This window comes from Symphalangus syndactylus, chromosome 18 (genome assembly GCF_028878055.3).
Source record: "Symphalangus syndactylus isolate Jambi chromosome 18, NHGRI_mSymSyn1-v2.1_pri, whole genome shotgun sequence".
Lineage (NCBI taxonomy): Eukaryota > Metazoa > Chordata > Mammalia > Primates > Hylobatidae > Symphalangus > Symphalangus syndactylus.
The window spans coordinates 100,758,425-100,780,274 of NC_072440.2; the positions used below are offsets into that span (position 1 = coordinate 100,758,425).

Genomic DNA, 21,850 nt, shown 5'->3' on the forward strand with positions numbered 1-21,850 from the left:
GGTTTGTCACCCATTCTTGACACAAGCAGGCACTTAGGGAGGTTTGAAGAATAAATGTATGAAAAATGAATGCTAAATGTTGAGCTTTCTGCAGGGATGCAGTCATACTGTAAATGCATCTCATTTGCATTCTATTCCACAAATAACTCATCTACCAAAAAAACAGGGCTGCATGCTGCGCCGGGGGTCTGTTGCCACCACCCCCAGCCGTGACCTCCCTTGACCCTGCTCTACCCCATGCAGAAGGAGCCACAGAGGATGACAAAGGAGCACTTACCAAGAAGAGCATTGTGGCCACTGTCATCCGGCAAGAACCTCTTGTCAACGGCGCACACCAGGAGATGGTCTGGCAGGCTGGGGGACTTGGCCCCCACGAGGAGAAAGCCCGCAGGGACGTCAATGGGCTCGTTGGAAATGGCGACGAGGCGCAGGTCCTTCCCGGCCTGGCAGAACCCTAGGAGGGAGGGACAGGGCTCACACGCTGCCCAGGGCTTCCCAGAAGCAGGGTCACAGGGGCAAAGGGAGGAAATGTTCTGGGTGTGCTTGACCTCAGAATTAATCCTGAGAGATAAAACTACGATCTTGGTTGGCCGGGCATGGTTGCTCATGCCTGTAATCCCAGCACTTTGGGAAGCTGAGGCGGGAGGATCACTTGAGGTCAGGAGTTCAAGACCAGCCTGGCCAATGTAGTGAAACCCCATCTACTAAAAATACAAAAATTAGCCAAGCATAGGGGCACACACCTGCAATCCCAGCTACTCGTGAGGCTGAGGCAGAAGAATCATTTGAACCCAGAAGGCAGAGGTTGCAGTGAGCCGAGATTGTGCCCCGTACTCCAGCCTAAGCAATAAAGTGAGACTCCATCTCAAAAAAAATATATATATATATAAAATCGTAGTTATCCACGACACAGATCACACATTATTTGTCTATCGGTGCCACCATGTGATGCACATTAATGTGCAAATGAAGCTCAACAGGAAGAAATTTTAAACACATGATGGTAAATGGAAACATACACAAGATAAATCCATAAGAAACTGAGGGTCCTCTGAGGTTTTTTACATGCTGCATTTTATGGGGATGAGAAAGAGGCCATCATGAAAAATGAAGGCTGAGAATCTGATAGCGTCGGTTTCTTCTAGGGGGTCATGGAGAGGACGGGCGGCCAGGACACAGGCACAGAGCAGGCCGAGAGCACGGAGATTCTCACTCCATGCCCTTCAGAACCTTTTGTGTTTTAGAGCTTGTAAATACATTTCCTATTCAAATAATACATTTCTACAAATATCTGGGGGGAAACGTAAAAATAGAGGCCAGCTGAGATTAATTTGGATAAGGCTTTTCCAGGGTCTTGTCCCAGGTAAGGGCACACCCAGCCCCATCTCCTGTGCTTCCTGTAGCTTTAGCTCCCAACTGAGACCTCTGTGGGAGCCCCAGTGAGCCGAGGCCTTCCCAGCAGAACTCTACAGGATGTCATGAAGACTTTCCTCCTGTGTGCAGGGCTTCCCCACTCACCACGCATTTGCTCCATGGTTTCCCATGTGCCTCTGGGCGGGGGCAGTAGAAAGCAACATCTGTTGGGGAGACGCTGGCAGGCATGGGGCCAGCACCACCGCATGCCAGGCACTGATGAGGCAGGCTCTGCAAAGCTCTCATCACCTGCAGCGAAGTGTTGCTGTTCCCATTTTGAAGACAGGGAAACTGAGGCTCAGAGAGGTTGAGTGATTTGCTGCAAGCTACAGAGAGGTGGACCAGGAAGGGAGCCCAAGCTGACTCCCAGGTCTGGGGCATGATATGGTCTGGCTGTGCCCCCACCCACAGCTCATCTTAAACTGTAATTCCCACAATTCTCACATATTGTGGGAGGGATCCGGTGGGAGGTAACTGAATCATGGGGGTGGGTCTTTCCCACGCTATTCTCATGATACTGAATATGTCTCATGAGATCTGATGGTTTTCAAAAGGGGAGTTTCCCCACCCCAGCTCTCTTGTCTTGTCTGCTGCCATGTGATGTGCCTTTCACCTTCCAGCATGATTGTGAGGCCTCCCCAGCCACGTGGAACTGTAGGTCTAAGAAACCAGTTTCTTTTGAAAATTGCCCAATCTTGGGTATGTCTTTATCAGCAGTGTGAAAATGGACTAATACAGGGCAGTTCCTTGCATTGGCTTGGGGAAGGGAGGTCAATTCCCTGAGGTCAAGGTCAATCCCCAGAGGTCCCCTAACTCTCTGACCTAGGTCCCTCCCAGCCTGGTGTGGTCCATGCCTTCTGAAGAGCTGGAGGGATGTAGGCCATGAGTAGTCACAGTGTTTACTGTATTTATTTGGAAATTATGTAAAAATATAATGACCATTGGGGAATTTACCTCTTAACGTTTTTTTTTTTTTTAAGAGATAGGGTCTTGCTATATTGCCCAGGCTGGCCTCGAAGTCTGGGCTCAAGCAATCCTCCTGCCTCGGCCTCCCGGTAGCTGGGACTTGACTACTTGTGCCACCATGCCTGGCTGAAGAGTTCACCTCTTACCATTTAATTCAGTGGTCTTTTAAATACTTGGACACTAGAAGTCCTACCTCACTAAGAGCCACCCTATTGCCTTCCCCTTGCCTGGAAGAGCAGCCCAGCGAGGGCCAAGTCCCTCCCCTCCCAGTCATCATGCTCAGGGTCAAGTCCAGGCCCCAAGGCAGAACACATGGGGCCTTCACACCAAGTCTCATCCCTCCTCCGAGCCTGGCTCTGCCACACCTCAGGCCCCTACGTAAATAATCTGCTAGCAGTTCCCCCAAATGAGCTGTAATTTCACCCGACTAAGCCTTTGCACATACTGTTCCCTCTGTCTGGAACTTCCCAGCTTCCTGCACCCTCCACAGTCTCCTGGCTGACTCGTACTAATCCTCCAAAACCCGAAGGGCAACCTCCTCCAAGAAGCCTTCCCAAAACTACCTGCGTTAGAGCCCCTCCTCTGCTCCACACACCCCTGCTTGCTCCCAACTGTGTGCAAAGTATCCACTTCCCTGTATAGCTCCCATCAAACAGGGATCTCTCGTCCCATTTATCTCCATATTTCCAGAGCAAAGAGTTCAATAATTACTTCAATTACTGCTTAATTTAATAATAACCAGTTAGTTATCTTAAATAACTAAGGACTGAGCACAACGCCTGGACATAGTAGGCATTCCAAAAATATTTGTATGGGGGTACCATAGTGTCATATGTAAACCATTTTACAAATAAGGAAGTGGAGGCTCAGAGAGATGCAGTGATCGGCCCGCAGCTATTCAACTATCTGCTAAGCAGCATGGCCTGCATGTTCCACTTGTGTCTGATGCCCAAGCTGATGTTCTCACCACTAACTGGCCTCTCCCCTTGACTGGCATGGTGTCAGACAGATGAACTCACTAGCAAAGAGGTTGTGTGGCTCATGGGTGGCAGAGTCAGGGGTGTACACCAAGCCTGAGTGCACAGCACAAGCTCTCAGCACAGGACTAAGCTGCCACCCACCCAGCATCTCCTGTTGGGTGGGTGAGGCCTCAGCTCCTCAACAGTGAAACTGTACCATTACTGATTGTACAGGGTCCCTGAGATTATGTGTATTTGCCTGTTCAACATTGACATACTGATGGGTATGAAAGATTATCCCAGCCAGGCACGGGGGCTCACGCCTGTAATCCCAGCACTTTGGGAGGCTGAGGTGGGTGGATCACCTGAGGTCAGGAGTTCGAGACCAGCCTGGTCAACATGGTGAAACCCCATCTCTACTAAAAATATAAAAATTAGCCAGGCATGGTGGCATGTGCCTATAATCCCAGCTACTCGGGAGGTTGAGGCAGAATTGCTTGAACCCAGGAGGCAGAGGTTGCAGTGATCTGAGATTGCACCACTGCACTCCAGCCTGGGCAACAGAAAGAAAGATTATTCCTCCTAATCACTTCTGAGTTCAATATGCTGTGCAAACAGGCCTGAGTAGGGAAAATGTATTCTAGGTTCCAAGCAACCAACACAGAAAAATGAATGTCTGGCTCCCAAGCCACTGGTAAAGTTGAGGCTGTCCAAAGAGCGGCACAGAGGCCTGCCTTAGCATCCCAGGATGGTGTCTCTGGAGCTCCTGTTTCAGGAGGGCAGGCCGGGCCAGCACCTGCTGGGGGCCCACGGGCATGGCTCACACCTCAGGGAAAGCAAGGAGGAAGAGCAAAGAGGACCCCTGCGGCACACAGTCACAGGCCCAGTCACCGGCCTGGCCACTGCCTCCGGGCAGCATGGCAGGCACTGCCTGGCCAGGAGCTGGCAGAGGCTCACCGTCTGTGGTGCAGCATCCTTCAGGCAGAGGGTGCAGCTGGAAAGGGTTTGGGGGGCTGTTTGTTTCCAGCCCTCCTTCTCCCTCTTCTTCCTCTTCCTCGTCGTCCACTCGGCTACCACCTAGATGGGGGAAGAAGAGTGATGAACAAGGCAGCTGCTGTCTGGCCTCAGAGCTTCCCCCAGGGCCTTTCCTCTGCCTGCATTCTCAGGCTCAACAAGCCCAACAAGTCCCTACAGGACTAATCCAGAATGGGTTCCACCCATCCTTAACAAGTACTCAGAAAGTCTAGCTAGTTCGGAATTAACTTGTCCTTATAGACAGTCTGTCAGTCGGGTTTTATCAACCTTCTTTACTGGAGGGAAAAGCTGAGGCTTGCTCGGGTTGGATGAGACTTGCCCAAGGTCACACTGCACACAGACCTGGGCCTCATGACTCCAGATTCAGGTTCACTTCTCTTCCATCTGCCACAGCTGCACGTACACTAGAGGTTTAATATGTATCGAATTGGTTGATAAGGACTGAGCACAATGCCTTGACATAGTAGCATTCCAAAGATATTTGTGTAGATGGTACCATAGCGTCATATGAAGACCATTTTACAGAAAAGGAAATGGAGGCTCAGAGAGATCCAGCAATTGGCCCACAGCTATTCAACTATGTGCTAAGTAGCATGGCCCACACGTTCCCAGATGTGTGTGATGCCCAAGCTGATGCTCTTTCCCCTAGCCTGCACTGCTTCATCTGGGACACAAAATATAGGTAGTATGAACAGCTTTACACAATACAAGAGAGCTGTCAAACTACACCTTGTCTATGGCCATACCACCCTGAACGCACCTGATCTCGTCTGATCTCAGAAGCTAAGCAGGGTCAGGCCTGGTTAGTACTTGGATGGGAGACCTGCTGGGAATACCAGGTGCTGTAGGCCAGGCGCAGTGGCTCAAGCCTGTAATCCCAGCACTTTGGGAGGCTGAGGCAGGTGGGTCACCTGAGGTCAGGAGTTCGAGACCAGCCTGGCCAACATGATGAAACCCTGTCTCTACTGAAAATACAAAAAATTAGTTGGGTGTGGTGGTGCATGCCTGTAATCCCAGCTACCCAGGAGGCTGAGGCAGGAGAATCGCTTGAGCCTGGGAGGTGGAGGTTGCAGTGAGCCAAGATCACGCCACTGCACTCCGGCTTGGGCAACAAGAGCAAAAACTCCGTCTTAAACAACAACAAAAAATTATCCCCAAGGGAAGAACGCATGTAAACATTACTAGACACACAAACACACACACATACAAACAGCCATTCTAGAACAGGGTCAGGTATGGTATGGATGTAGGAAGCTTTTTTTAAACTGATAAGAACAGATACTACACTTGGTCTTAGCCAAAAGGCCGAGAAGCGATGTAGGAAGCTTTTTATAAGTGAAATAATATTTCGGAAAGAATGGTCACTGTTGAACAGGTCAGGAGAGCCTAGAGGTGGCCATGGAAATCCTGCAACTCCCTGGACACACGCTCTGTCACTACAGGGAAATGAAATTATCTCAGCTCTGGCAGGCAGGATCTCTGCCCTCACTCATCCCTGTATTCTAGGCACCCCACAAGGAAGCTAAGTATAACTGTGTGTTGGGCAGCCCAGTGGCTCCGGGTACACAGAATCGTACCTTATTCACTAAGCACTGCTGGAGAAGGCAGGATCTCAGGCTGTTGAAATTTAGTCCTGACAACTTCTTGTAAGTTAGACATTTGGGGTAAAAATCTTTCTCAACTTCTCTATCTTTAAATGTCATTTAATAAGTAGCATACAGAGGTCTTCAGCGAACAGGGTCATTATGAACATCCTTAAATACACCGGGCCAGGATACAGACACTCTTCTTTTTTTTTTTTTTTTTTTTTTTGAGATGGAGTTTCCTTCTTGTCGCCCACACTGGAGTAAAATGGTGCAATCTCGGCTCACTGCAATCTCTGCCTCTCAGGTTCAAGCGATTCTCCTGCCTCAGCCTCCCAAATAGCTGGAATTACAGGCGCCTACCACTATGCCCAACAAATTTTTGTATTTTTAGTAGAGATGGGGTTTCACCGTGTTGGCCAGGCTGGTCTCGAACTCCTGATCTCAGGTGATCCACCTGCCTCGGCCTCCCAAAGTGCTGCGATTATAGGCATGAGCCACCACGCCTGGCCCGCTTCTTATTTCTTTGTCTTATCCTCCAGTGTTGGTTTATTTGCTGTCAAGTCTCAAACTCTCACTTAACTTGGCTCTAACACCGTCCACCCATCCACAAGGCTAAGCAACCTAGGTTAATGATGAAATCATGTGTAGTAGAAAGAGATTGGACTGGAAATCAGGGAACTCAAGTTTCCGTACTAGCCTGGGCCACTGCCTATGTGGATGCAGGAAAATTACTTAACCTCTCTGTGCATCTGATCCTGCATCTTTAAAATGAGGTGGTTAATCCAGACAAACCCTAAGGTCACCTGGAGTTGTGATGGCCTGTGTGGAAAAACATGGTCCTCAGAGCTGCACGGGATGTTCCAGATGTGATTTAAACGGTAGAGCATACTGGAAACATAGCCTCACAATGGCTACCATTTCAAACGGGCTTGTGGGACAAGAGGCAGAAGAAGCTGAATGTTTCCAGCAGGTGGGAACCATGACTTTGGGAAGGTCACAGCAGGAAGTGACTCAAGAATTCTTGATCTCTCAGTCTTCTGGGCTTAGAGGACACAGAGGTGGTAGGAAGGCTGTGAGGAGATTACCCAGAGGTGGGGTGGGAAGGGAGATACATTCTTGAGCCTGCTTCATATGCTTTCTTTCTGCCATTACATACAGCAGGCGTGGTTTTAGCAGAAGGTGTAAAGAGTCAGGCCGAGACCCCAGGCGCCAGCAACGCAATACAGGTCTCCATGTCAGGGACAGAAAAGACTCTGCAAAATCGACTCTGGTCTCTAAGCCAGCACCACAGAGGCTCAGAGGGGGATGGCACAGATGCAACTATCAGTGAAATAAGGGAGACACATCCCAGGAAAACTAACACCAGCAGGCCCCAAGGCCGGCACCGTGGCAGCCAAGGGCACACCCGGGAATGCCTGCATGTGATTCTGCTAAGCTGCTAAGAACGGCAATTCAGACTCTTAGAAGGCATGAAAGAAAAGGGTCGTAAGCCTCAGAAGGTCAAAGAAAGAGCTCAAAATCCAGTCAGTAAGAAAGCAGGATTAAAGGTCAAAGGTCTACATCAGATATTCCAGGGGCTGTGATGGGAAGATCTGCCAGCAACAAGCTCGAGGGGACATTCCTTCCTGGGAGCAGACTAAACCAGACGTGTTTACCCAGGTCTCCTGGCAGGACGAGAGCTCTAAAATGGCTTTAGACAAAACCAACTGGATTGGGAGCTTAGAATCCTGATAACAAAACACAGGAACTCAGGGGCCTGGAGCGCCACTTCCCTCCATTCCGTACAAGGCTACTGCTTTTAATGTTGACATGCAATTGTGTTTTCTTTCCATGAGCAGAAATTCTAGGGCATTCTAAGTGGGTGGGACTACAGAATTTTACCTATGTCCTGTTTAATGAATAAATACTTATCCCAAAATGCTGGACAGTGTCTGTTTTGTTGATCTCTCTTTTTAAAAAAAAAAAATCAAGAACGTATAAGGGTTTTTCCCCTAAAGGAGGTGGTAGGTTAACAGCCCTAATTCAAAGAACAAAGTAATAAGACTCCTGCTAAATCTCCCTCACAAATACATAAAATGTTAACAGATCAAGGGGTGTTCAGTATACCAGCACCCCGGTCATAAAAACCATCTTTAATGTCATTGTCTGAAGAAGGCCAGCAATGAGATAAGAAACCCCGACAAACAGACACAACGAGATGTGGCCTGGATAAGCCTGTCTGCGCCAGGTTTGACTCTGTAGAAAGCAAGGGCTCTGAGTGCTTGGTTTAGGGTAACATTTAGCAAACCAAAAAGAGTCTGTCTCTTCCCACCAGCCCCATCAGCCCCCTTGTTTTCCTGCACTAGAAAACCAAACTCTCAGAGGACTTCTCTCTTCTGTTTGTTGGATAAATGGGAAAATCACAGGGCCAGTTCCAGTTTTCATACCAATGTGGAGCTGGACAAGCCAGCTGAGAGCTGGCAGGGAACCTTCAGCCACAGCACTGGAGAAATGAAGGCTTAAGCCTCAGCACTGTCCCTGGACAGTGCCACATGTCCAACAGCAGATAAGGGCACCCTGAGCTGTCGGAATGTCAGACACAGCCTCCCAGTTAAAGGTGGGCAGAAAGCAACTATCAAGATCTTTCAACAGGAGGGAAAGCTGATTTGGAATCCTCAAAGGGCTTTCTACTCCTCTCTCGCCCTGTGGGCAGCCCTGGGCCTACTCAACCCCTTGTCTGTCCCCTTTTTATCTCAGAGCTTGGCCAAAGCTGAGTATGCAACTGCTGCTCAGTCACTCAAGCTTCCAGCAAGCCACCCTTCCATCTTCCCAAATCACAGAATTCAATTGCTTCAGCTTGTGAGGTGAAAGCACTTTGTGGATTTTAAGGTATCATTCAAATAAACATTACCATCAATATCACCATTATGAATCCATCATTAGCCACAAAGCTCTTCAATACTATAGACGTAGAGGATGACCAGGTAATTCATATTCCACCAAAGTCTTTCAACTGGCCAAAAACAGTCCATAAAATACTCTCCAGCCATTCCTCGGCTCCCCATAAAATCACAGTCACGTCTCCCATGCCAGAAAACATCGGTGCCTTTGATGTGAATGCCAGCGATTCTCAGTTTTCCTAATGCATGGTTTTGATCAGAGTCTAGTTTCTCTCAGACCCACATCCAGTTCTTCCAGGCGTTTAGAAGGGCTATTTGCAAGGTTAATTTAGTAAGGATGTTTTAAACAATGACACAGAAATGCCTCCCTGCTAGAATAAGGAACTATCAGATCTCACACAAGCTCAGTGCAGGGCCCCTTGAAGACAAGCACCTCCACACCTCGTTTTTCTCTAGGTACAATTCACCTCCACACCTCGTTTTTCTCTAGGTACAATTCTCTCCAACCCAACCATCCCCTGCCACATACACACTCACGCATAGCAAGACCATCCCAGCACAAGACCTGGCTCACTCAGTGCTTTCTTCTTTAATTCTAGTTAATTAATTTTTGTTTTAAAGTATAGCCCCTTTTCACTTCGATAGCTAAGAGAAGTCTGCGGGTAACTTCAAGTCAAAGACATCAACTTACAAAAAGAACTTCCATAACAGAGCTATCTCATACTATGGATCACCGAGGAGTTACTTCTGACACGAAAACACACAGCTATAAAAAACAATCGTTTCAATCTCTGCATAATTAAATAAACTCTAAAAAGTCATCCCCATGCCTGAAGAGAATTTAGTTGTTTATTCTTGGCATATATTAAATTTATAAGGGTTTGCTTTTGGTTTTTAAAAGTTTCTAAGAGTTCTCATACCTACTATTACTTTGCAAAGATCACAGGACAAAGAGAAGGAATATATTGCTGAGGGTCAAAAGCGTGTTAAAATTTCTTGCTTTTCCAAGTGAAAATGTCAAACCTTCTAAAGGAGCATAAGTAACAACCGATTGAGAACAATTTGTCCTCTTCCTTTCTCCTACTGATTCAATGAATAAGTTCACTTTTTGCAATTTTATGGCTGAAACTTATTTACATTTTAGCCAAAGTAAGAACTTGTACACAGTTTTTCTTTTTCTAATAATTCTTTTCTGCTAGATTCAACGTTATCTACATAAAGAAAAGAGTTTCAAGTTCTGGTGCTAACATTAACTGTGCACAATAAAAGAAATACACAAATAAAAGCAATGTGCATCTCCCACCTTCTAGAGCGGCAAGCTGCTGCTCAGCTTCCAGGTACAGCTGGGAAAAGATGGGCCTGGGCACCAGGTTGTTGGACCGCAGGGATGCCTCGATGGAATTGTGCAAGACCTCTTCAAAGCGTGTCGTCTTCAGCTGTCCAGCGTAAGAATTTCCCATCTTCAAGAGGATGGAGTCTTCTGTTTAAAATGGCATCTCAGATTCGGTGCAAAAGCCTGGCTCCACGCAAGGTAGAAGGTGAAACAGCAGCAAGGAGGAAGGGCCGTGTAGCCTCTGCTCAGCAAAGACGAAGAGAGGGTGGCTGTCCTCAGCTGCAGCTACTGCCGGGCAATTACAGGAAGTTATATAAGTAACAGCTTTCTCTAATTTAGCACTCAGCAGAGCCTGACACTTCTTAGACTATTTCACTAGGAGCTGCCTCTTTTGCCATCCCCAGGTTTCACAGGACTCCCACTTTTCCCAGAGATGTGGTCCTGCCCGAGAGTTCCCAGATGAATGATGTTTCATTTTCCATGACCTGCAGACGAATGGCCCTCCAACACTCTTGTCAGTGACAGCAACTGAGCAATCCACCAAAACCAGTCCCAGATTTGAGGATTAGAAGAGCCGGCCTCCCCCCACCTTCCCAGAAGGTAGGCTAGCAGGTCTCCCATCACTGTCTTTGCTGGTAAAAGGCTGATTATTCTCATTCTTCCTTTAAAATGTTTTTTAATCTACTAAAAGTTTCCATGATTCAAGTAATACAGAATTACATCTGGAAAACCTGGAAATCACAGAGGAGTGGGAAAACAAGGAAAATCACTGACATTTCTATCCCCCAAGAGATTTATTTTCTATCCTCCCAAAATCACAGAGAACCGCCGTGATTTTTTTTCTGTAGCAGCTTAATTGAGATATAATTCACATACCTTACCACTTAAAGTAGACAACTCAATGGTTTTTCGTATATTCACAGTGTTGTGCAACTGTCATACGATCAATTTTAGAATGCTTTCATCACCCCAAGAGGAAACCCCAGACCTATCATTCTGCAACCCTCCAACCCCTCCAGCTGGAGGCAACAATTAATTTATTTTCTGTCTCTATAGATTTGCTCATTCTGGATACTTTGTATAAATGGAATCATTCAGTACCAGGTCTTTTGTGACTGGCTTCTATCTAACGTTAGCACAATGTCTCCAAGATTCATCTGTTTAGCATGAATCAATACTTCATTCCGACTCATGTATTTTGATGTATTGTTTTAGATTTAATTCTCTTCAGAACTTGCGGGTGGGAAGGGCTAGGCGATTGTATTCACATAATTATAATCATACTATAATACACATTTTTATTTTTTTTTCCTTGACATAAGCATTTCGCTCAACCCTCTTGCAAATGTTTTTAGAACAATTTTAATGGTTGCTTCCATTGAGTGAAAATGCTGATATTTGTTCTGACATTTCTCCCTGATTATACATAGGGTTAAATTTCGATTTTCAGTCCTTCCCAAAAACAGGCATTTAATTGTATATATGTCCCTAATGTTTTCCATTTATTTTCTATTTCATTACATTTAGCTATTTGTTATATTTCTGTTTTATTTCCTTTTGGTTTAACTTGTACTTTTTCCAAACTTTTCAAAATAGTTACTGTATTGTCATCTTTAGTTTTCATCTTCATTAACAATGAAGACATTTAAGGCTATACGTTATTCTCTGGGCACCTCCTTTGGTACAAGGTTTAGTATGAAGTGTTCTCCTTTTCATTTCTTTCTAGACAGCTTATCATTTCCCTCTGATCCCCTCTTTGATCCGTTAATTATACAGGAGTGTGTGTTTAATTTTTAAACAGTCAAGACAGCGACAGGTGGGGGGGGTGAGTTCAGCTTCATATCATTTACTTCCAGTTTTTAATAGATTATAATCAAGACTGTGGTCTTTAGAAACTCTACTTTTGAAGCTTGTTAAGGGTTTCTTTTTGCCATATACCTGCTGGAGTTTTACAGATATGAGAAAAGACATTCGTAAACTCTACAAGGGATGAAAGGAAATCAATCAGATTATTCAATGGTTCTATATCCTTGTATGTCTCTTGTCTACTATCGTGTTCATCTTTAAAGTAGCATTTGACTTACGAAATGGCACCAGATGCCTGCGCTGAAGTGACCACAGAATAGCAGTTTCCTGCCTTCATCTACAATTACTGCACACACACCAGTTATGCAACTGGCTTCACCAGCCAGGCAAGATCTCCCATTCACTCTAACTCACGCCATGTGTAATAAATTCCCTCGTCCTTGTTCTGTTGGTGGCAGAGTAGCTTCAAGATGTCATCCTTCGTGCCCTGAAAGAGCTCTGCTTTCCCTCCCAAAGGTATAATAACTGGTAGAGTCACGTTGATTTCCCGCCCCTATTCTAAGGAAGATTCAGCCTTTCCTCTTCCAACTAAAAGTTAATGGAAGGCATTAACCACTTCCTGCTTGTGGCAATAACTTCTGACCACAGGGCCGCTTGGTCAGCCTCTGCTTATGGCCTGGGGAAATAAGCTGTGGGAGGATTGCTTCAGGAATTAGCCCCAACAAAAAGAAAGTGCTCCTGAAAGAGAGAGGTCAGCAGCCGGAGTAACCTAACAGTAGAGCGGAAGAGGTTGCAGGGTCCTCTCGTCTGCCTTTTTTCTTGATCTGTGGCAGACTTTAATATGTGACTGAGGGGTTGCCAGCCACATTTGGGGACACCTGCATTATTCTCAACTCAGGGTGGTGTGTTTAAAGCTGCCGCCAACTAATAACATCCCAAATGCCCTCAACTGCCATAGCATCTTTGTCTACAGAGCTTAAGGCACACAGGAAGAAGCTTTAAGTTGGACTCGTTTTACATGGAGCCCCTGAAGAATCGTGTCCTCTGACGGAAAGAACACATCGGGGCATCCAGACCCTCCCTGCCCAAGGTCCTGTTCAGCTGACCTCACAGCTGATTGGCACCCAGGAGACTCCAGCAGCGAAGGGACATGTAGGCCTGATGTAGACGGGGCAATAAAAACGAAGAAGGAAGAGTAATATCCATTGTCCAGCCACTTCATGTGAGACACTGGGCACGCTCCCTACTTCACACACATGGTAGCCCATGGAAGAGGTATGATGAAGCTCATTTTATAAATGATACAAGTGAATCTAGAGCTACATAGCCGGCAGAAACGCTTGCTGAAAAAAAAGAAATAGAATGGGGGAGAGAAAGAGACGGAGAAACAAAAAACAACACGGCATAGAAAAGTGGGGTTTTTGTTTGTTTGTTTTTTGAAACAGGATCTCACTTTGTTGCCCAGGCTGGAGTGAGTGCAGTGGCATGATCTCGGTTCTGCAACCTCTGATCCTCCCACCTCAGCCTCCCCAAGTGGCTGGCACTACAGGAATATGCCACCACGCCCAGCTAATTTTCACATTCTTTGTAGAGATGGGGTTTCGCCATGTTGCCCAGGCTGGTCTCGAACTCCTGGGCTCAAGAGAGCTCCCAAAGTGCTGGGACCACAGGCATGAGCCACCATGCCCGCCCAGTAAAGTTTTCATATCACAAAATTAAAACTTCATTTTATAGCCCTAAACAAACATCAAAGTTTTAATGTCTGTAAGCAAATAGTGAAAGAAAAAATACCACTCCCTATCTAACGACGCATTTGACATCAGAACAATAAACACATACCACTAAAGAAGAATGAAGAGGCATTGCAACAGTATTCAAATCTGCGGCTCTTTTTGTTATTCCATTGTGGCCACAACCAGTGTGGGGACTTTCTAGATACCATGGCAGTGCTTTATCTTACAGACAAGCCCTGACTGCAAACCCACACCTGCCAGGTGAGGAAGGTTTGGGCCAGACCGGTCCTGCCGTGGAGGCACATCTGGAGCTCTTTGACCCACTGGAATCCTGGATTTGACCAGTGGAGAACTAAAGACCCAGACAGAGAAGAGCCTAGTTTAAGATCAAACACTAAAGCTTCAAGCCCCCCAAATGCCGCATGGAGTGGAGACCACACCTACAAAAGGCGTCCTTGGGATGGTCCTTCTTTCCCCGGCCTGGCCCTGACCACTCGCTCTCTATCCATGGTCTCTTTGCTAGACCTCTGCTGCAGTTATTCAAGTCTGCAAGTGGCCTGTCGGATTTCTTCCATGCCCTAACACATCACATCCACCGCCTGCATTCCAAGGCCTGGACCAGTTTCTCTCCAGGCTGGTGTGTGATGCTCTTCAACTACAGAATCTGAAGCAGTGCCCATCAGGGCAGTGATGATGGCCGAACCACAGCCTTCACCTTAATGCACAAAAGCCTGGCTGTACTAGTCTGTAAAAAGCATGCGCAACCCCACGCAAAGTGATTTAATCACTGGGCCTTGGTGTTCTCATCTGTAAAATGGGCACTTAGAAAAACTGATTGCTCATTACGGAGAGTAAGAGAGACGGAGTATAGTCAGTGCATAATCATTAATTTCTAGTTAAATCTGAGCATTCACAGGAAAAGAATTTCAGATTGTAAATGACAAGTGACAAAAAAGCACTATTGTCCGTAAGTGCTACAACTTAAAAGAGGGGAGAAATCAGTGAGAACTCGGGTTTACAACGGGGCTGGTACTGGAAGCAGGCCAGGAGGACTGAGGATATTTTTGGCCGTGGCTCCTCCTGCTCCACTTCTTGGTTCCATGACTGGGAGTAGAACCCCGGGCCGTGGCGGTGAGAGTGCCAAATCCTAACCACTAGACCACCTGGGAACTCTGAGTAGGATATTTTTGGAAAAAAACTAAGAACAGCATTTGAGGAAGGGACAGGAGAGTGCAAAGGCATGAAAACTCCAAGGGAACAGACATACTCTAGAAAAAGAAGTAAGTTTATTTGCCTAAGAGTAAATGGTTTACAAGATGACACAGTGATAGAATAACAAAAACAAACCCAAGGGTGAAAATCAGACATTGTATAGGCGACAGACACTCCCTGGACCCGCAGAGCTAGAGACCGACGATAGTAAAGATAATGCCGGTCAATCAGACAGAAATGATTGGGATAAAACTGGAGGGAAGACCTGCAGGCAGGAGGCTGGGCGGACACTCTTTCAATAGGACCTTTGATATCTGCTTATCTTTAAGAGTGAGGCACAAAAAGTTGCTTGGAAACCCTGTACATGGAGATTCAACTGGTTGCCTGGTGGGCTTCATGGGAGGTGATCAGATGTGGGTTTGTTTCACCAAATCAACCTCAAACATAGCTCCATGTCAGCTCAAATCCCAGCACCAGTACCTAACTTCCACTGGCCCTTCTGATCCCAGAAGCACCAATGGGCTTGACCAGATGAAGCCAACTGACCCAGGTCAGTTTGAAGTGGCAACGGTGAGCTATCTCAACATGCTCTAGATGGCTGGGACATTGACCTGAGCTATCCTCTTCCCATGGTACCGGTAAATCTGTGTCCTTTAGAGGACTCGGGTAGAATGAGAATTTTTAGGTTGAGTTGAAGTTCAACTAGAATAAGCACAGGGCAGAAAGCTTCAAGGAAGATAAGGAAATATTAAAGGCGGGGACAAAGAAAGGAGAGGAGGCTTCTGGTGAAATGGGACAGATGGAGAACATGCATTGTCTCTAGTCCCTTCAAAACCTCACTAAAAGGACAGTGAAGGAATGTGCAGGTATAAGTACCCAAAGACAAAGAGACAGGAGAGAAAATCACAGCAGACAAGATATGCCAACAAAAGTTAGCATATTCAAAGCAGACGAGAAGTAGGGCTAGACTTGGAAAGTGTCCTTTCCAAGCCCAATCCTGAACTGGGTGAGGCCTCCTGAGAAGCAAACCAATTCAAATGCACAGAACCCAGAGAAGGCTTAGGAATTCCAGGCAACAAGGTGAAAAGTAGGGCTGAAGAGTGGGAGGACTCCCTCTCCCTTCCCGAGCAGCCCTTTCCCCTTCTCTGCAGAAGTCTGGAAGTTTACTCAGGACAAATTAAACCAAAGAGAATCTGGACTCTTGGACATAGCTGGCAACAGGTATGAGATGCAAGGGTGAAAACAGGGAAATTGACTCAAATGATGCAATGTCCCTTCTCTCATTCCTTTTCTCCCATTTGGCTCCCCTAAAATGCCATCATGCTTAAGGATGGACAGATATTGAAAATTGGGGGTACTCAGTATAACAGATCCATTTCTAATCACCTTCTGTGAGGCCCAGCAGTCAACCAGCAGCTTTCTTTTATTATTTATTTATTATTATTATTTTTGAGACAGAGTTTCACTCTTGTTTCCCAGACTGGAGTGCTATGGCACAATCTCACTCACTGCAACCTTCGCCTCCCAGGTTCAAGCGATTCTCCTGCCTCAGCCTCCGCGTAGCTGGGATTACAGGTGCCCGCCACCTCACCTGGCTAATTTTTGTACTTTTAGCAGAGACAGGGTTGCATCATGTTGGCCAGGCTGGTCTCGAATCTCCTGACTCAAGTGATCCACCTGCCTCAGCCTCCCAAAGTGCTGGGATTACAGGCATGAGCCACCACAGCTGGCCAATCAGCAACTTTCTATGCTTGACTTAAAAATAAGCAGACATCCAAAGATCATCAGCATCACAAGGCTTTTGAGAAAATCCTTAAACATAAAAGGTAGACACCAAAAGAAACAAACAGACAAAAGACAGCAAACAAAAACCACAAAGGAAACACATCTGCCACAGTTAATATCTTCAGAGGGATAATGTATCCACAAAACAAGAACAGAATGCTATAAAAAGTAAACATGGAGAAAACGAGAAGGAATTCCTAAAAACTGTTTAAACAATAACAGAAATTTAAACTTTAGTAGAAGGGCTACAAGGCAAAGTTGAAGATTAAAATAACAGGACAACTATAGTATTAAGCTGAAGTTTTTTCAGTAGTTTTCAATGTCATTTTCCTACCATATTACTTCCAAAATGAGAGAAAAATAGCTACTCTTGGCTACACTGAAGGCTACTCTGAAACATTTCATTAATGTGGCTCCTATTTATACATTTAACCATTCTCTTTTTTTGGTCTTAAAGTAGGACAACTGAGACATTACCTAGGAAAGGACTTATCAGACACCGAATACCCACAAAGAGAAAACATTTTAAGGTTTCCTTTTAATGTATTTATTCTATTAGAAAATAAACTCTTTGGGGGTTCATGGGGGAAAAAAAGACAACTGGAAGATCAATCCACGAGGCCCAGAAGGAGTTCTAGAAGAATAAAAAAAGAAAAAGGAGAAAATGATATTCCCAAAGAATATTTTTCAGAGCTGAAAACCATAGATTTCCAGATTTAAAGGACCCATCAACAGCCCAGCACAACAAATGAAAAGGATACACATGGAGGCACATCCATGAAATTTTAGAACCCTGGAGATAAAGAGGCAAAGAAACAACAGGTCACATTTAAGGGCTTAAAATAATCAGGATGACTTTGAATTTCTCAACAGCATTACTGGACACTAGGAAATAATGAAATAATGCCCGCAAAAGTTTAAGGGAAAATTTTCCCTACCTAGAATACTCAACAAAAATAATAAGCAAAGTGAGAGTAGAGTAAAACCATTTTCTGAAATGCAAAATCTCAAAGCAAATTATCTCCCAAGTTCACTTTCTCAAGAAACCACTGGGGAGTGGTGTAAATTAACAATTGTGAAGCCAGGGGGCCAGGATGGGGGATCCAACAAAGGAGAGAAGGAGAGGGGACTCACAAGGTGATGATGAGAACAGCTAAATGATCCACACTGGAGCAGGGACAGAAGGCTCCAGGAAGAAGGTCTCCAAGAAGAAAACAGGGTAACAGATTTAATTATCTGAAGTGTTCAATAATATTGAAAGGAGTTTACAAGTTCTATCAGAATATGGGGATGTATTATTGACTGGTACAGGAAGAATAAGATGTACAATGACTGAAATTTTAGTTACGCACACTGTAAGTCTATGGTGAATGCTGATTCAAACAAAGTTTTGATATAACTATTTTGGAAGAATGAGAAAAGGGAAAGGCATGTGTATGTGTATGTATGTGGGTGTGTGCATGTGTGTGCATCCATGTTTGGGTATATGCATGTGTGCACGTGTGTCTGGGTGTGTGCGTGTGTGTGCATATGTGTTTGGGTATGTGCACATGTGTGCACGTGTCTGGCTGTGCATGTGTGTGCACATATGTTTGGGTATATGCACATGTGTGCACACATCTGGCAGTGTGCATGTGAGAATGTGTGGTGGGTTTTTTTTTTTTTTTTGGAGACAGGGTCTTGCTCTGTTGCCCAGCTGTAGTGCAGTGGTGCAGTCACAGCTCACTGTAGCCTCAACTCCTGGGCTCAAGTAATCCTCCCACCTCAGCCTCCTGAGTAGCTAGGACTATAAGAACATGCCACCATGCCTAGATAACTTTTTTTGGTAAGGACGGAGGGTCTTGCTAGGTTGCCCAGGCTGGTCTCAAACTCCTGGGCTCAAGAAATTCTACCGCCTCGGCCTCCCAAAGCACTTGGATTACAGGAGTGAGCCACTGCACCCAGCTAACAGTGTGTTCTTGGGGTAGAAGGAATGAGGTATAAGAAAGCTAAATTCTCATATTCCACAGTAAGAATGAAAAGATGGCCTAGACACAAACAATAAATTGCAATACCAGTTGTTATTTGGAAGTAAAGAGGTAATTCCAGAGAAGAAGAAAAAAAGGAAAGAATTTAAAAATGGTTTTAAATTTCATCAATTTAAAAATGGTTGTCTCTAGGAAGCAGGAATTGGGATAGAAATAGGTTTTTCATTTTCATTTTTCATTTTAAAGCTTATAATTAACTTTTAGACTGTGTGTATATTTATATTTATATTTTTTGAAAAACGATGGTTACATTTTAAAAATAAATGAAAGGCAGGGAAGAATAGAATGACAGGCATTATAAGGAATCTCAGTAGAAGAGCAGCTGAAAATCATGGTGGACTGCAGACCAATATCGAAGGAAGGACACGTGTGAAGAATTACCTAATTTCATCCTGCCAACAACCCTGTCTTCTAGATATTTCTCTCCCTACTTTTATCCCATATGAAGAAACTAAGAAAATAAGACTTGGAAAGGTTGGACCTGTCTGAAGACACACAGCTAGTGCCTGGTCTGGAATTAAAAGCTGATCTCCAAAGAATCTCTTCCATGAAAAGTAGTGTTAAGAAATTTAAACTAGCACAGCCAAGCACGGTGGCTCATGCCTGTAATCCCAGCACTTTGGGAGGCCAAGGCAGGCAGATTACTTGAGGTTAGGAGTTCGACATCGCCCTGGCCAACATGGTGAAACCCCATCTGTACTAAAAATACAAAACATAGCAGGGCGTGGTGGCACACCTGTAATCCCAGCTACTCAGGAGGCTGAGGCAGGAGAATCACTTGAGCCCGGGAGGCAGAGATTGTGTGAGCCGAGATTGCGCCATTGCAATGCAGCCTGGGCAACAGGGTGAGAATCCATCTCAAAAAAAAAAAAAAAAAAAAAAAAAAAAAAAAAAAAAGTTTAAACTAGCAGAATGTAAAATTCTCAGACATCCTCATTTTCAGAGTTATAAATCTGTATTATCATTACTTTCTGGTGCCTTTTCTAGTAGTGACAAGACACTTCCTGATTTTATAGAAGGCTAAGGCATTCCTCTAAAGTTCTAAAGGACAGCACTAGAGACTTGGCCTGAAGAGGCTAAGCCGGCATTCACACAAAAAGTGAGATGTGCTCCTGAGCAGAGCAGGGTGTTCATCATGCAGGGAGACAAGAAAGTCCTGCGATTACCTCAAGAACAGGTTCTACCTATTCTCCCAGAACCACATGAGAAAGCTTGTAAGGTCCCTGTTACAGAGCTTGTATGTTACAACACTGTATTCCAAGTGAGCACATAAAAAATATCAAAACTTCAGTTTATAGCTAATTTACCTATTCACTTCAATTATGTATGTATATATTTTATAATACAAATAATATATACTGTGGTCCATGCATGCATAAACCACATATAAGCATATAAAAACATGTGGTCCATGTTCTTATAAATCAGTAAGGACATATGTTGTATACAAATATATGTGTGTATTTATTTATTGAAAGAGAGAGTATAAATGGAATAAGAAAACCAGTATTTCTTTCCTGTATACTATGTGCCAGGAAATTTTCTTCCAACAGCTCAATGACAAAAGTATTATTGCCTTAGTTTTGCAGATGAAGGGAGGGGGCGTGGGATGTAAAAGCATTCTTTGTCTTCACATCCTTGTTATTCTTTTTTTATTTTTATTTTTTGAGATGGAATCTCACTCTGTCACCCAGGCTTGAGTTCAGTGGCACGATCTCAGCTCACCGCAACCTCCACCTCCCGGGTTCAAGCGATTCTCCTCCCTCAGCCTCCCGAGTAGCTGGGACTACAGACATGCGCCAACATGCCTGGCTAATTTTGTATTTTTAGTAGAGATGGGGTTTCTCCATGTTGGTCAGGTTGGCCTTGAACTCTCGACCTCAAGTGATCCGCCCGCCTCGGCCTCCCAAAGTGCTGGGATTACAGGCATGAGCCACCGCACCTGGCTATCTTTGTTATTTTCTTTAGCAACACAAACCCCAAACATTTTAAGTAATAATCAATAGCTGCTATCTGTCAGGACCACTTTGTGCAGAGATTTTTCTTGCTTTCCATTTGTAACCTTACTTCATCTTCATCACAGTCCTAAAACTCAGGTAATGTGGTTCTCATTTTACACATTAGGAAATTGAGGCTGGGTGACATTCAAGTGACTTGTCCAAGGTCACACATTTGGAACAATTTTAGAATGTCCAATGATGGCCCTCAGTATGCTTTACTGAAAGCAAAGATTCATTGGAAAGATTAATCCCTTTTCCTTCAGAAAAGGATGCATTTTTTTAAGTTGCATTTTAAAAATGGTGTTCAGTTGTCCAGCCATTCTCCAAACTTTAGGTTAGGAAAAGGATTGCCTTGGGTTCTTTCATCATGGTGCTTTGCCAAAAGGGGAGCTGCCATAGAAAGTTGCTGATTGGCTGGGTGCGGTGGCTCATGCCTGTAATCCCAGCACTTTGGGAGGCTGAGGCAGGTGGATCACCTGAGTCAGGAGATTCGAGACCAGCCTGGCCAACATGATGCAACCCGTCTCTGCTAAAATACAAAAATTAGCCAGGCGAGGTGGTGGGCGCCTGTAATCCTAGCTACTCGGAGGCTGAGGCAAGAGAATCACTTGAACCTGGGAGGCGAAGGTTGCAGTGAGCCGAGATTGTGCCATTGCCCTCCAGCCTGGGACACATTTTTTTTAGCATCATCTAAAAAGACACATTTCTAGCCAGACAAAACCAAGAGCAGGCCGGGCGCGGTGGCTCACACCTGTAATCCCAACACTTTGGGAAGCCGAGGCGAGTGGATCACCTGAGGTCAGGAGTTCGAGACCAGCCTGGCCAACATGGTGAAACCCTGTCTCTACCAAAAATACAAAAGTTAGCCGGGCATGGTGGCAGGCGCCTGTAATCCTCACTACTCGGGAGGCTGAGGCACAAGAATCGCTTGACCCTGGGAGGCAGAGGTTGCAGTGAGCTGAGAACGCACCACTGCACTCCAGCCTGGGCGACAGAGTGAGACTTTCTCTCAATTGAAAAAAAAAAAAACAAAAACAACCGAGAGCATTCTAAGAATGGGGCCTGCAGACCTGTCCCCTGCGTGGAGGTGGGCAGGCAGACAGAAGGGGGGGGGGG

At 45.3% G+C, this 21,850-nt stretch overlaps 1 protein-coding gene, 1 non-coding gene and 1 pseudogene across 7 annotated transcripts in view; 1 reads left to right on the forward strand and 2 right to left on the reverse strand.

Moving 5' to 3' along the window:
* GREB1 (growth regulating estrogen receptor binding 1) overlaps window positions 1-21,850 on the reverse strand; it is a 160,370-nt gene that overhangs the window by 76,089 nt on the left and 62,431 nt on the right. For all 6 annotated transcript variants that reach the window (XM_063622833.1, XM_063622836.1, XM_063622835.1 and 3 more), the window contains exons 2-4: window positions 10,142-10,459; window positions 4,296-4,415; window positions 278-454 (exon numbers count right to left, since the gene is read on the reverse strand). In XM_063622833.1, the coding sequence (XP_063478903.1) occupies window positions 278-454; window positions 4,296-4,415; window positions 10,142-10,298 (454 nt within the window). In that variant the 5' untranslated portion in view covers window positions 10,299-10,459. The remainder of the gene's footprint in view (window positions 1-277; window positions 455-4,295; window positions 4,416-10,141; window positions 10,460-21,850) is intronic.
* LOC129468663 (5S ribosomal RNA) lies at window positions 5,106-5,224 on the forward strand. The gene has a single exon (XR_008652747.1). It is a non-coding gene; the product is annotated as a 5S ribosomal RNA (ribosomal RNA).
* On the reverse strand, window positions 5,517-5,690 carry LOC129468739 (uncharacterized; annotated as a pseudogene).